Below are 15,585 nucleotides of genomic sequence, written 5' to 3' on the forward strand. Positions count from 1 at the left end.
GATAGTTTCCTTGGCAAAACTAGAATAGACTGTGAATGAGGGGGAAAAAAACTCTCCAAACTAAGAAAAGGAAAAAAAATGAGTTTTCACTAGCTACAAAAAGAAGGCGACAACAGTCATAAGAATATGGAAAAGCAGAGGGGATGTGAGGCATAGGGGAGAAAGCTTAGAAAAAGAGCAGGAGACTGGGACAGGAGGAGGAGAAACAGACAGTGGGAAGTTTCTGGAGCTGGTTTGGCCACATTCAAGGATGGAGAAGGTTAAAGATCAGGGTCAATTATCTCTCTGTTATGCTCTGATGAAACACAGCCTTCTTCCAGAACCACTCTTCATCTTCAAAGTCTATTAACACAATTGTCTTTTGTGAATTTCAAGATGAAAATTGTGGCATAGGATCTATATGGCCCATTTGGATCAACTCAGAATAGATAGAAGGAAATGGAAAAGATTATAAATGAAAAAGATCAATGGAAAATTCATCAGACTTAACAAACCAGAATAAGTGATTAGAAGATTCTGAGAGCCATTGGAAATATTGATTAGCATACCATACATGAAGTTGAGATGGGTAAGGAACTGAATCAGAGAATTACTGAAATAGGCTGGAAGACTAGAGACACAGTGGCAATCGAATTCAGGATCAAGCACACTAAAACTGGCTGAGTATGACTCTTGGTGATATTAAAGTAGAATGCCTGCTTCAACTCGTCTCTTAGAGATGCTTAAGATCTGACATGGGAGTGGAGAGGGGATTAGAACAAGTTGAAGGGGAGAGACTCTGAGTCCCAACCAAAACCAGTCCAATTCTGCATGATTTGCAAACAAAGATTCTGTATAGTATTTCAATTCTAATAAGGGCCCATATATTAATATATAAGTATAAATAAATATTTTTAAAGTTTTGATACTACTGCTGAAAATTCCTAAACACTAGCTGAATCAAACTAGAAAGTATTTACAGCTTGTGATATAATTTACAATTCTTCAAAAAGCAGCAAAATGAAGGGGAAAAGAAGAAAGGAGAATGAGGAGAACAGGAGATGGCTGGTGGCCAATCAGTAAAATCAAGCTTTGTTTCATCAGTTTTTAATTCAGTTTTAATTCCATCTTCTTGCCCCAATCTCAGAAGTTAAAATTTCCATCTCATAACCTATGGCAATCTCTGTAGCATCTAGATAAATGAAGTTCTATTATTCTTCGCATAGTCCTATGAATACTATGCAATACTGCTACCAACACCAGATGGCTGCTCACCTCTTCTTCATGAACACATCTAGACTGCTGCTCTCAGCCTCACTTAAATAGCTATGACAACATGACTGAGTGCTAGCCAGCAAAATATGTGTGGAAGTAAACTTCACACTTCTAGGGCTGGCCCATTAAAGTCATCCATTTTCTTTTCCCTACTACTTGCTGGGTGTTAATACCCAAGGCAGCCTAAAAGCTTCAAGATGAAGATGGCAGAGCTTCTATCAGCCTGAGTGTGTGAATGACTGTGTGGATCAAAGCACTTCAACAAACTGGTACTAACTCTACATTTCTGAACCATTAAAACACTTCAGGATCCATTTGTTTTATATATATATATATATATATATGATGCTGACTTGTTATATTAATGATGCTACCTAACTAGTATAAATATGATCTCTGATCTACTCCATTTTCTTCTTTAACAGGTTAGCAAATCTTCAGAAGTGTTTCATGAACATCAGTGTTTCTCCAGAGCTGATAGAGATGACAATGAAATTGGTATTCACTTGGGGCCTACATGTGTATGTGTCTGTTCAGTGGCTCAGTCGTGTCTGACTCTTTGTGACCCCATGGATGCTAACCTGCCAGGCTTCTCTTTCCATGCAATTTCTCAGGCAAGAATACTGGAGTGGGTTGCCATTTCCTTCTTCAGGGGATCTTCCCAATCCAGGGATCAATAGTGAAGTGAAGTGAAGTGAAAGTCACTCAGTCATGTCTGACTCTTTGCAACCCCATGGACTATATAGTCCACGGAATTCTCCAGTCCAGAATACTGGAGTGGGTAGCCTTTCCCTTCTCCAGGGGATCTTCCCAACCCAGGGATCGAACCCAGGTCTCCCTTATTGCAGGCAGATTCTTAACCAGCTGTGCTATCAGGAAAGCCCCAGGGATCGATAGAGAAACCCATAAATGCTAACAAGTTAGCAAAATACAGTAATCTTTTCTGATAAGACTGTGTAGCATAATAAGGTTTTATGGAAGAGCTGAGAATTACCTACTTTAAAAAAGTTTTCCAACTAAATTTCCTAGCCAATTATTTCTTATATACCCAAGCAGTTTGAAGAAGGTTGAATAATATAATCAGTTCAGTTCAGTTCAGTCGCTCAGTTGTGTCCAACTCTTTGCGACCCCATGAGTCGCAGCACGTCAGGCCTCCCTGTCCATCACCAACTCCCGGAGTTCACTCAGACTCACGTCCATCGAGTCAGTGATGCCATCCAGCCATCTCATCCTCTGTCATCCCCTTCTCCTCTTGCCCCCAATCCCTCCCAGCATCAGAGTCTTTTGCAATGAGTCAACTCTTCGCATGAGGTGGCCAAAGTACTGGAGTTTCAGCTTCAGCATCATTCCTTCCAAAGAAATCCCAGGGCTGATCTCCTTCAGAATGGACTGGTTGGATCTCCTTGCAGTCCAAGAGACTCTCAAGAGTCTTCTCCAACACCACAGTTCAAAAGCATCAATTCTTCGGCGCTCAGCCTTCTTCACAGTCCAACTCTCACATCCATACATGACCACAGGAAAAACCATAGCCTTGACCAGACAGACCTTTGTTGGCAAAGTAATGTCTCTGCTTTTCAATATGCTATCTAGGTTGGTCATAACTTTCCTTCCAAGGAGTAAGCGTATATCCAATAATGCTGTAGTGTTTTAGCAGCTATGAAATACTAAGCAGCCTGATAAGTGATGGTAAATTGCCTCTCTTATTTTACTAGTAAAGATGTGGCAAAACAAAATCCCATGCTGGATATTTGGGGGTGGTTCAGAAGTTCTATTTTGGAAATTTTAGTTGTCACTCTGAATCACTATAGCATGCTTGTTCTCAAATATCTTTGTCCTTTACAATAATTCACACTTCTTTAGCATGTAAGAACACTTGAACATGCTCACACATTCTAATTTATATGCGTTTCTTAGGTACACTCAGAATAAACTACCTATGAAATGGTAGATGACCTTTTGAATTTTTCTTTTATAATAAAGGGAATCTGACTGGTGAGATTAATTGTCATTCTGGGTAATATAATATTCTGCATTTTATTTTCCTGGAGCACTCAGAGGAGAGGAAAGCAGTAAAAATTTAAATATAGCATGTCCAAGGGAATCTGCTACAATATATTGTGTTTACCATGAGTATGAAATGCAAATAATGCTTGTATATCAGAGGTGACTATTTAAACCCACTTCAATGTCTGAAAAACCTTATTTCAAGTTTTATCTAATTCTTTTCTTATATGATCCAAAAATGCATATACAAAATCAACAGAAAGATGTGAAATGATGAGACAGGTGGACATGGTTTCAAGCTCTAGTTTAACTACAACCTCCATCTACAGCAACATTTAAATTTTCCTTATGAGGAGAGAAGTTAAAACAGGAAGGAGAGAGGTGCTGGACATGATATTCAGCTTTTCTGTTTGTCTCAAATATGTAGTGATCATTGAGTAACTTGACTTCCCTTTCTCAGTTCAGTGGGAAAATATATTTTCATTTATTTTTGTGCAGAAACACAAATAAAATGTCATCTAAATGGCATTTCTTTTATATGGATAAGCAGGTGATCTCACATTGGTCTCAGTTCAGATTGATTGTTCCATCTCTTTACTAAAGAAATACACTTAAAAGCAAATTTAGTTTAGAGGAGTCTAGCAATAATGCCTGCCTAATAGAAACAATTTCTTAGTGCCTTCAATGGGCCCTGATAACAAAGTGCATAACAGCTGCAAAATAAGTAGCCCAATGAGCATCTTCTACTGATGGTGATTGATCCAGTCTCATAATGAAGTGAAAGCTTTTTTAGAGCCAAAGCAATTTTTGCCCACATCCTTTATCAGGAGAAACCATAATGAATCGTGTTAGTAGCCAGCATTTATTGAAAATTTCATCTTAGAATGTTGGCCAGATGTCATTATAGCAGAATTAAGTGCAGCCTGAGAGCCTTGCTATAATGTACAGAATCTCTCTTCATCACTGTTCTGGAGTTGTTTTGGGTCTGCCTCCAAATATTACAGAGAAATGAAAAGAAAAAAAAAAAAAAAGCAATGCTTTAAACTACAACTGATTAAGTGTTTTATGCACAACACGTCTTGTATCTTCCCTTAAAAGAAATTTAATTACCTAAATTCTGTATGCTGTTTCAATGTACAAGTGTTAGTCTAATACATAAGATAAAAATATTTTTAAAACCTTACACTGGTCTGACATCTTAGCGAGGCAGCAGTGGGGACAGCTGCTCTCACAGCTTCCCTACATCGCCCAAGGATGACAAGAAGAAGAAAGATGCCAGAAAGTTGGCCAAGAAAGACAAAGATCCAGTGAACCCATCTGGGGGCATGGCCAAAAAGAATTGGTCCAAAGGTAAAGTCAGGGACAAGCTCAATAACCTAGTCTTGTTTGACAAAGCAACATATGACAAACTCTGTAAAGACGTTCCCAACTACAAGCTTATAACTCCAGCTGTCGTCTCTGAGAGACTGAAGATTCATGGTTCCCAGGCCAGGGCAGCCCTTCAGGAACTCCTTAGTAAAGGACTTATTAAACTGGTTTCAAAGCACAGAGCTCAAGTGATTTACACCAGAAACACCAAGGGTGGAGATGCCCCAGCTGCTGGTGAAAATGCATGAACAGGTCCCACCAACTGTACATTTTGAAAAATAAAATTTTATTAGTCAAAAAAAAAAAAACCTCACACTGACCTCTAATGTTCCTAAAAATATAAAAACATTTAATATAGTTTGCAACTTAAAAACTATTTTAGTAGTTTCAGATTATTCTAATGCTTTCAATTTATTCTGAAAAGGGCTTAGAATTATGTATCATTCTAAACAGTAAATGGTACATGAAAAGCATTTTCATTAAAAAAGGTTGTACTTAATGAATTATCTAGACTAATATATTGAAACCATGTGGTATATTCTACTTTTACAATATTTCGTGTCATCAGATATAATCACTTTCCTTGATTTGATGAATCTTAGAGAATTACTCAGAGAAGGCAATGGTACCCAACTCCAGTACTCTTGCCTGGAAAATCCCATGGACAGAGGAGCCTGGTAGGCTGCAGTCCATGAGGTCGCTAAGAGTCCGACACGACTAAGCGACTTCACTTTCACTTTTCACTTTCATGCATTGGAGAAGGAAATGGGAACCCACTCCAGTGTTCTTGCCTGGAGAATCCCAGGGACGGGGGAGCCTGGTGGGCTGCCGTCTATGGGATTGCACAGAGTCGGACACGACTGAAACGACTTAGCAGCAGCAGCAACAGAGAATTACTGTCAAGCTCTCTTTGGCTAAGTGATCTGTTTATATGAAACTGATTTGTAGTTTTGTAGCTAAGTAAAAAAATAAATCCATCTGCTGTCTGTCATCTCACGTTTTTTATGAAAGGCTGCAGTGTGAAGCTTAGAACAAATTAAAAAAAATCTTTCTTTGAATACTTCATTTTCACATATTAAACTAGAGTTTTCAGCATTTTAGGTGGTATGTTGTCTCCATTTGTCTCAACTGTGGTTATAAAAACCATTAAATCTCATTTCTAACATCAGTATATGTAAGTGGACTACATATATTCAGATGTGAGGCAGGTCCCTAGCTTTAGACAATAGTCACAGTCCAAGAAACACTAGGAGTCAGTCCATAGAATGAGGCCTGATGGGTTAGAACTCCATGTTCTACGGAGCAGAAAAGAAAAAGTAGAGCCTTCATCTGGGCACACCTAATATATTAAGTATATTTCATCCTCAGGTGCGATAATCCAAGTTATTACAAATAGGATACTGCAACTAAAAAAGCTTTCAAGTATTAGCAGGAATATATTTACCCTTTTAATTTATATTTAATGGAAGGTGCTATTTGTTTTTAAAGCATCTGGTTCTACTTTTACCTAACACTGGCCATGTGAATTAAATTAAGTTCCTAAAGTGCCTGCAAAAGCTGTATTTTTTGCATCTTCTAATCAATTAAAATGTTTTTGGATTAGATTAAGAAGTACAAAACCAGAAAATTCCAAAAATGTAAAAGACAATATGTGTACATTGATATATTTGTGGTAAGGTTGGTGGTTACAAAGTTTGCCGTGACTGATACATCCACACCAGATTACCTCTGAACAAGGAATTACAAACTGTCCTGAATTCAACCAGTTCATTAATTAATTTGCTTATTGATATTATTTTTATTCTGCTGGCTCAATAATTGTTTGGGATTATTATGTTGGAATAGGGGAATGTATGGTTTAGATGTGTGCTAAATTATGCAAAAAATAACAATTTTCAAGTATAGCTGATTAAAAAATTTAATGTATAACTTTCTACTAGTGTTTCTATTCAACATCAACTCTCTCAGTTCCTGAGCACTAGGAGAATTAAGATTTACAGTTGAATCTTATAGCTCAGAGCATGTTTTGGAAATAATGCCTCTCTGCTGAGAATAAGATACTTTCTGGTACTGTGACTTGAGGGAATTGCTCTTTGGAGGTCTCTACAGAATGTTTCTGCCAGGCAGGAAAAGAACAGAATACACTAAGGTACATACTGATCCTGCCCTGAAATGTGAGTCTGTCCCCAAAATAATAAACTCCTGGATTTAGTGCGATATAAAGTACTCTTTTCATACAGCAAACAACTCTTATTTGTCTCCCCCTTGGGAATGAAACTTTATGAAACAAATGAATTTTGCCCCAACACACACACACACACACACACACACACACACACATACGAAAAAAGCATTACATGTTTTCAGACCCATAGACATATGCGGAAAAAAAGGAATGTTTTTAACAATGCCTCATTGTAAGTTAGAAGCATTATCCTAAGGCACTACGGCACCCAGTACAATCTGAGCAAAATGTTTCTCTGCCGGTAGATGTGTATTTTAATAGCAACCAGTGCAGTCTACTTGTCTAAAATCTGAAAGTTCATTACCAGTCTTTTCCCTTCTCTATTTAGAGCATCATATTTCTTGTACTTTTAATTCTGGCATTTCTTAGCACCTATAAAGGGTAGCAGGTGGTCTCTTCTGGAACCTGAATTCTTCTCTTCATGTATCAAGTAAAATCAGAGAGCTGTCTTCTCTCCCCTGTATCCACTTCTAGAGGAACTTGCTTTCATGGTGAGAGGTTATTTGATGTCTCTTCTTGTTTGGTCCCTAGCAACTCCACTGAACCTTCCTTTGAGACTGTGGACCCAGAAATAAAAATCCTGTTCATGAGAAAAAATTCAAGATGGCTGGTTTATCATGTATAAGCTATTAGCTGTTTATAAGGAACTTCATTTAGTTCAGGGACTCCATATTTAAAGCAAAGTACAAAATTGATGCCATTTCAGTTTTCCACAGTATTTTGTATCTTAAGACTAAAGACCAGAAATTAAATATTGCTGATGTAGAGTCATTTAAAAGAATATACTGTTAACCCTTGGTAGCTCAAATGTTAAAGAATCTGCCTGCAAAGCAAGAGACCCAGGTTTGATCCCTGGTTGGGAAGATTCCCTAAAGAAGGAAATTGCAACCCACTCCAGTATTCTTGACTGGAGAATTCCATGAACAGAGAAGTCTTGTGGGCTACAGTCCATAGAGTTGCAAAGAGTCAGACAGGACCGAGCAACTAACATTTTCACTTTCACTGTTAACCTAATTTTTATCTATTTGTACAAGGGAAAAAAATCCCCATTCTAATCTACCAGACTCCTTCATACTTGCATTTCAGAATATATTTCCAAAGTATCAAACCTGGAGAAATAAGTTTCTATCATGATACCATTGTGTATACAATGGCCAATATCATGATTTAATCTATATTGTAAGATTGACTGCATTATTGTTAAATTTCTAATTCAGAGATTATTGGTTACTCCATTTCTCCTTGTTAATCTCTGAATTCCATCTCATCTTAGTGGCTTAGCTACATTTTACAGTTTCACATCTTTTCATTATTTTCTGTTTGAAAATAATCCAATGTGTCTGATTTTTTTCACCCACAAATTATGTTTTGTGAATTTATATGAAAAATACAAATGCCTAATACATCAGATAAAGTCATAGGTCTTGATACAAGCAAGGTCACTGCTAGATCATAAAATGATACTGTTCAGAAAAAAAGATTTCCCTTTTTATAAAAATGTGTGTCTTCCATGGCATCTTCTCATTTTTTTTATTTTTATTTTTTTAATATAATTTTATTTTATTTTTAAACTTTACACTATTGTATTGGTTTTGCCAAATATCGAAATGAATCCGCCACAGGTATACATGTGTTCCCCATCCTGAACCCTCCTCCCTCCTCCCTCCCCATACCATCCCTCTGGGTCGTCCCAGTGCACCAGCCCCAAGCACCCAGTATCGTGCATCGAACCTGGACTGGCGACTCATTCCATATATGATATTATACGTATTTCAATGCCATTCTCCCAAATCATCCCACCCTCTCCCTCTCCCACAGAGTCCAAAAGACTGTTCTATACATCAGTGTCTCCTTTGCTGTCTCGTATACAGGGTTATTGTTACCATCTTTCTAAATTCCATATATATGTGTTAGTATACTGTATTGGTGTTTTTCTTTAGGCTGAGTGAGGTCTTAGTTGTCGCATGTGCGATCTCGTTCCCTGACCAGGGATTGAAACTGGACCCCCTGCATTAAGAGTGCAGAGTCTTAACCACTGGGCCACCAGGAAGTCCCTTCTCAAAAGTTTAAAAAAAAGGGGGGGGTGTTCTTTCCTCCAGTGGATGAATCTTTGAGTTCAGCAAGCTAAAGGTAGACTGCATATCATTTTCCTACTCAGCAGGATGCCCCCACTTTACACACTGGCCAGTGACACGAAACTAAAAAATAGATTCTGTAACATGACAGAGCTTGCTTCTACAGAGGAAAAACTTCAACTCAACTCAGGGGCCCTACTGCTGGAAAGAATCAGATACTTTGGAAATCTCTTTCCTCAGTTGTGTGAAAGACAAGGTGATAAAGGGCTTTGCGTGCGTGTGCATGCTAAATAGTTTTAGTCGTGTCCAACTCTTTGCAACCCCATGGACTGTGGCCCACCAGGCTCCTCTGTCCATGCTGGTTCTCCAGGCAAGAATACTGGAGTGGGTTGCCATGACCTCCAAGGGATCTTCCTGACCCAGAGCTCAAATATACACCTCTTATGTCTCCTGTGTTGGCAGGTGGGTTCTTTACCACTAGGGCCACCTGGGAAGCCTGATAAAGGGGTATAAGTCAGTATAAATATATGTGTATGGGTGTAAATGTCATGTATATGTCATCCATATATATGTGTGTGTGTGTGTGTGACAGCATAAGATGGTGTACAGATATAGATGTAACAAGTAATTCAAGTCATGTCACTAGGGAATACTCTGGTAGTCTAGTGGTTAGGACTCAGAGCTTCTTCCACTGCAAAGAGCATGAGTTCAACACAAGGCCGGGGAACTAAGATCCTTCATGCACCTCCAAGTGGCCAAAAAAAAAAAAAAAAAAAAAAAATATATATATATATATATATATATATATATATATATATATCCATGTGAGTCATGGAGAAGACCAGGGAAGTGTGGTTCCATGAGATCCCATATATACATGCACACTCACATATATGTACATATACACAAGCAATACAAACAATACACTCATATGTGAAGACTCATCACTCCTTCTAGGAAAAAGAAAAACACCTCAAATCATATTTTCTGGTTTATATCACATGCACGACACTAGTTTTCTACATGAGTCACAGTTTTGACACCAGCAAACTTGATTAACAATTCCTAGGGAATATAAATAGAATCCGAGTAATGAAATAAATGCTCACCTTTTTTTTTGTTTTCTTTTTCTTTGTGCTTCATCTAGTTTCTCTTGCCCATAGTGAGCCACTTGCAGAGGCCTTGTCCCCAGTCCTTGAAGCCATAATTCCTAGCGAGAAACGGCTGCACGGACCCTGCATTTCAGGAATGGTATGTAGAGCACTGCCCAGGAAACAGCAATTCAAGATGGCTGAAGGCCATATGCAGAGACACTGAGCCTGCCTCATGAGACTTGGAGCGAGATCTGGAGTAAGAGAAGCGCAGTTCAGATCAGTTCAGTTCAGTCACTCAGTCGTGTCCGACTCTTTGCGACCCCATGGACTGCAGCGCGCCAGGCCTCCCTGTCCATCTCCAACTCCTGGAGCCTACTCAAACTTATGTCCATTGAGTCGGTGATGCCATCCAACCATCTCTGTTATCCCCTTCTCCTCCTGCCCTCAATCTTTCCCAGCATCAAGGTCTTTTCAAATGAGTCAGTTCTTTGCATCAGGTGGCCAAAGGATTGGAGTTTCAGCTTCACCATCAGTCCTTCCAATGAACATTCAGGATTGATCTCCTTTAGGCTGGACTGGTTGGATCTCCTTGCAATCCAAGGGACTCTCAAAAGTCTTCTCCAATACAAAAGTTCAAAAGCATCAATTCTTTGGCTCAGCTTTTTTTATACTCCAGCTCTTACATCCATATATGACTACTGGAAAAACCATAGCCTTAACTAGATGGACCTTCGTTGGTAAAGTAATGTCTCTGCTTTTTAACATGCTGTCTAGGTTGGTCATAACTTTTCTTCCAAGGAGTAAGAGTCTTTTAATTTCATGGCTGCAGTCACCATCTGCAGTGATTTTGGAGCCCCCCAAAAATAAAGTCGGCCACTGTTTCCCCTTCTATTTGCCATGAAGTGATGGGGCCAGATGCCGTGATCTTCGTTTTCTGAATGTTGAACTTTAAGCCAACTTTTTCACTCTCCTCTTTCATGTTCATCAAGAGGCTGTTTAGTTCTTCTTGGCTTTCTACCATAAGGGTGGAGAGAAGCACAGCTGTGCCTAAAGGTGAGAACTCTGCCCCAACCTCTATCAAGAGATTGCCATCAAGCAGCCCCACCCACAACTGTTCACTGAAAGTCCTTGCTCTAGAACCTGGGCTCAGATCACTCCATTCTTCGATCAAAGAATGAAGCTTTCCTGCACTGGGAACTGAACTCAGTCTCTTTCTGTTGGCTTAATGCCTGGCAGGAGGACCCTTGTCCGGGCCTGACTCAAAGTGTTGGTAAATGTCACTGGAAATTTGGGAATGAGATTTCTTTCCTGGTCCACAAAGATTGAAGAACCAATTAATGATAGTAGCATTTGTCATGTTGGTAGTGATATAGAATTTTGGTATTATTCAGTCAGGTGGGTGGCATGTGGAAAAGACATTTGCTCCCTGTGATCAACGGCTTTTATATTAACGTATTTCTTTTTTGTTTAGAAATAGTACATTGAATATAAAAGCTATTGATTACAAGCAGAAAATGTACTTACCAATTACTACCTTAAAGAAGAAGAATATAAAGTGCTCTCAGGCTGAAGTGGTAACAGTTGGTGGCTCACAATGAACCACCACACCGGTGTTTCTCGGTTCACATAGCGTATCAGAGAGTTTCCAGATTTTTCTTAAACAAATGCTTGCATTTTTTTTTTCTTTTAGCTTAATATCCATGGTAGAGTTTCAGCAAAAATAAATAGGAAAACGTGAGGCAGGGATGCCTGCCGAGAGATTGGCAGTCTAAAGGCCCTGCTATGTAATCAGCTAAGGCAGTTAGTGACTTTTTACAGCTTCAAAGCTGCACTTTTTCAGAGGTTGAATTTTTCAGCCCATGCATCCTGCCCACAATTTAAAAGAATGCCAAGGATACTGGATGGCTGCTTTGGTAAACAATAACTTTATATATCACAGTTGATCTAAGCCACCCTTTAACTTTACATTCAAATGAGCAAATACAAATATGCTCTCCTAAATTAATGGATTCTGTGGTCTACTTACACACCTTCCATAAACCCACCATCTTTGCACTCAGTAATCAGCCTACAATGAGTAACCTCACCCCTTACTGCCCTTCTCTTTGGGAGAGAAGAAAGATCTACTCAAAGCCTCCATATCCACCTTATTGATTGCCTTTCCAAGCCACAATGAATGTTTTTCTCAGTTGGCGTTCCATTTAAATGTCATATACTTTTGGCAGAGCCATTAACAGCTCCCCAGAGGACATACCATGCCTAAGAGAAGGGCAAGGCTGCCCAAAGAAAGATGAGAATGAATACTCTAAAGCTGCTACCCATAAACCCTGGGGCACCCCAGGACTAATTTCTAACTAACAAGCAGCACTTTCAGATTCTTCTGTGTTTATCACACACTGCATTTCAACCCATAGATTTCTCTCAATACTCATTTGCTCTCTGGCACAAACTAATTGCTCTATGTAGCAGTCAGGCTCTGAAAACTTGTAAAGATGGAGCTACAGAAACCTAACATAATAATACAGATGTTTTCTTTTTAAGAAATCATCTTTTCACAGAAATTTTATCATCATTCTCCAGAAGACACTCAGGACAATGGTGTTCTATGACACCCTGTACCTCCTCAGAAACAAGGAAATCCTTTTCTACCTTGCCGTAGCTTACAAATATTAATGTATCAGAGATGTCCTTACTTGCCATCTGGATTTCTGACAGGCTTTGGGTTTTAAATCAAGCATGAAAAGTTGTAAATAGCAAAAATTTGATAAAGCAATCCTTTAATATTTGTGTTTCATTTTCTTTAGACAATGTATTGGATAAATTAAATTAGGACTTCAACACATCTCTTCTGACTTACAGGGAGGTTTGCACCTTTCTCAAAAGTTTCTTTGCTCTTAAAAACTGCTGCATCATAAGACCAAAGTAATTTCTTCGGAATTGTTGTTCAATTCAGAACATTGTGTAAAGATACTTTAAATCATTAAAAGGTTTATATCTGATGTATAAAGAAGAATAAGGGGGAAAAAAAGAAATGAACTATTACATTTAAACTGGAAATAGAGACTAGTAATAGGAAGTGGATTTATCCTGGTGTGGAAAAATGTAATACACCACAGCAGCTAAGCAATATTCATTTTTATGGGATAGTATACAAAATATATAAACCATTTGTTTGAGACAGAGATTGAACAAAGAACATATTATCCCCATGGCTTTCCCCTACATGGGTAATAATTTTTAAAGTGAAATGAGCAGACCTATAAACCAGCAGAAATATCAAAGTATTTCTCTGAAAACTATTTTTTTAAAGCATCTAAACCCCTTATACTGAACCCACTAGAAATACATAGAAGTAAATAGGAATTATTTTGTAAGCTTTTTTCTCTCAACCTTTCGACATTGCAATTCCATTGAGGAACAATGGTAAAAATACCAAAGCGATTTGTTTTAATGTTTCTATGGCTTTAGTGAGTCTCCTAAAGCAAGAATCTTCTTAAATCTCGAAAGAGATTGAGGTTTTGAAACACTCTTATCAACATTTTAGAACAGAGATGTTATACACACAGACTAGCTTTGGGGTACTACTCTGAGTTTAACTGATTTGAAGGAGGCTTGTCAACTGCAGACTGAGAGCGGCTGTTTCCAGAGTCGCGACTGCATTTCCAGCAATGATTTCTACCCCTTACCTACCATGCACCACTTATTAAATACAAAACCCACTGCCCTGAAGAATTTGTTCACAATCCCTACAACAGTGGCATCTGCAGAGGGGAGCTCCAGCCACTTGAAACTCATTAAAACATACTTGAGATTGACAGTGAGTAGAGAACATCTGTCAGACTTGGCCAAGATTTCAATCAAGTGTGATGTTGCTGTGTTACTTGACTACATTGACTTAATAAATGAGTTGGCTGCTGTCAGCACAAGGGAAGTTGGGTTGTAATTACTACCCTGTCCTTGTCTCTATTTTCTGAACTGTTCTTTCACTTAAATGTTCAAATTCTACGTGAAATGTATGAAAATAAGTTTGATGGAATAACATACCATTTAGAAAAGGACTAGAAGGTTCATTTTCAGCTGACTGAATTTAACAAGATGACCACTTCTTTAATGAGCTTGCAAGCCTATAGCCTTGAAAAGGTGGATAATATTGCACTCCTCTCCCCTCTATAGACGTGTCTCCAACTGCACGTCTGGAAGAATGAAGTCTTTACTTTGATGTATAGATTGAATGGCTATATTAAATGCCCCAGTATATATGATTTGGGGGGGGGGAATCAAAAGCATTTCTCAATAACCAAAGAGCTGTTGATCTTCAATAAATAATACTCTACCTTATGAAGCATTGTAAACCTTATGTTTATATTTCATACTTAATCCCAGAACAATCCATTTTTGCAGATGATTAAACAGAGACTCAGAGAAATTCACTGATCTACCCTAGTAACACAATTACTAAGCAACTGAATGGGGATTCCAACTCTAAATCTGGAGCTTTTCCACTGTGTTGCATTTGCTATGTTTGCCTTTTAGAAATGTTTGACGAGAGCTCAGATTTAAGTACAAGACATTGGCTCTGATCACTATTATTTCCAGGGGGTGGAAAGTAATTATTGTTTCTGCTGACAAGATAGCACGATCTGCTTAAAGATGGAAAGATATAAAATTTAGTTTTAGAAGCCAGGCAAGTTCAGCAGGATTTAAAAGAAATGATCACAGTTCAGTGAGCCAAAAGCTGGACTCAGAGCAGAAAAACTGTTTCTGATCTCTTCAGCTGGTGCATTGGGACATCCATTTAGCAGACCTGGTAAATCTGAGCTCAGCAACTAATGGAGCTGAGTCTTCACATGCCTGGGAAAGCATAGGCTGACCACCACGAGCTACACACCCAGGGCTTATGATGGTATACAGTAGCTCTATTTTGGTGGTGTCTGCACAGAGAGGGAGGACAGAAGGTCTTTTAAAATGAAGGGAAAGATGTCTCTTCACACTTTAAACTTGCTTCCTCCATGGGTAGAGCATTAGCAACTGTACCCAGAAAAAAAAGATAACCATGAATACATTAATTATACTTTCTGATTTTCTCAATATTTCCCTTTGCCCATTGCCAGTGATTAAAACTGCACACTGGCTCACACTTAACAATTACAGCCCCCAAGTTTAATTAATGTTAAGCCTCCATTTCTGATACCTCCACTGATCTAGAGCTTAAACCCACTGAAACTCTCCAGTTTTGATGCCATTACACTGTCAGCCTGCAGGCACTTGGTGGTTGGATGAAGTCTGTATTATAAATAGGATGTCTTTATAAAGACTGTCCCCTACAGAAGGTTGAGATGAGCCACATAGCTAAGATTATCATAGTGTTAGTAAAAATAGGTCAGTCACACATAAATGTGTGAATTCTCTTTTCTCTGAACTCCCTTAGCATTTTATTTTTATCTCTCATATGGCACTTATCACTTTCTACCTTATATGATAATTATTTATATGGTAGTTTTATCTCTCTTACACTAAGATCAAAAAATTCTTATTGTTCTTCATG

At 38.5% G+C, this 15,585-nt stretch overlaps 1 protein-coding gene and 1 long non-coding RNA gene across 2 annotated transcripts in view; one reads left to right on the forward strand and one right to left on the reverse strand.

Moving 5' to 3' along the window:
* LOC129630326 (40S ribosomal protein S25-like) overlaps window positions 1–4,910 on the forward strand; it is a 47,725-nt gene extending 42,815 nt beyond the window's left edge. Inside the window, exons 2-3 of the mRNA XM_055550858.1 lie at window positions 1,680–1,775; window positions 4,461–4,910. Coding sequence (XP_055406833.1) covers window positions 1,680–1,775; window positions 4,461–4,874 — 510 coding nt within the window. The 3' untranslated portion in view covers window positions 4,875–4,910. The remainder of the gene's footprint in view (window positions 1–1,679; window positions 1,776–4,460) is intronic.
* A 5,187-nt stretch (window positions 4,911–10,097) lies between these two features.
* Window positions 10,098–15,585, reverse strand: part of LOC129629804 (uncharacterized) — a 127,719-nt gene continuing 122,231 nt past the window's right edge. The window contains exon 3 of the long non-coding RNA XR_008703332.1: window positions 10,098–10,291. This is a non-coding gene — a long non-coding RNA (uncharacterized LOC129629804). The remainder of the gene's footprint in view (window positions 10,292–15,585) is intronic.

The sequence above is a fragment of the Bubalus kerabau genome, chromosome 16 (assembly GCF_029407905.1).
Source record: "Bubalus kerabau isolate K-KA32 ecotype Philippines breed swamp buffalo chromosome 16, PCC_UOA_SB_1v2, whole genome shotgun sequence".
Lineage (NCBI taxonomy): Eukaryota > Metazoa > Chordata > Mammalia > Artiodactyla > Bovidae > Bubalus > Bubalus kerabau.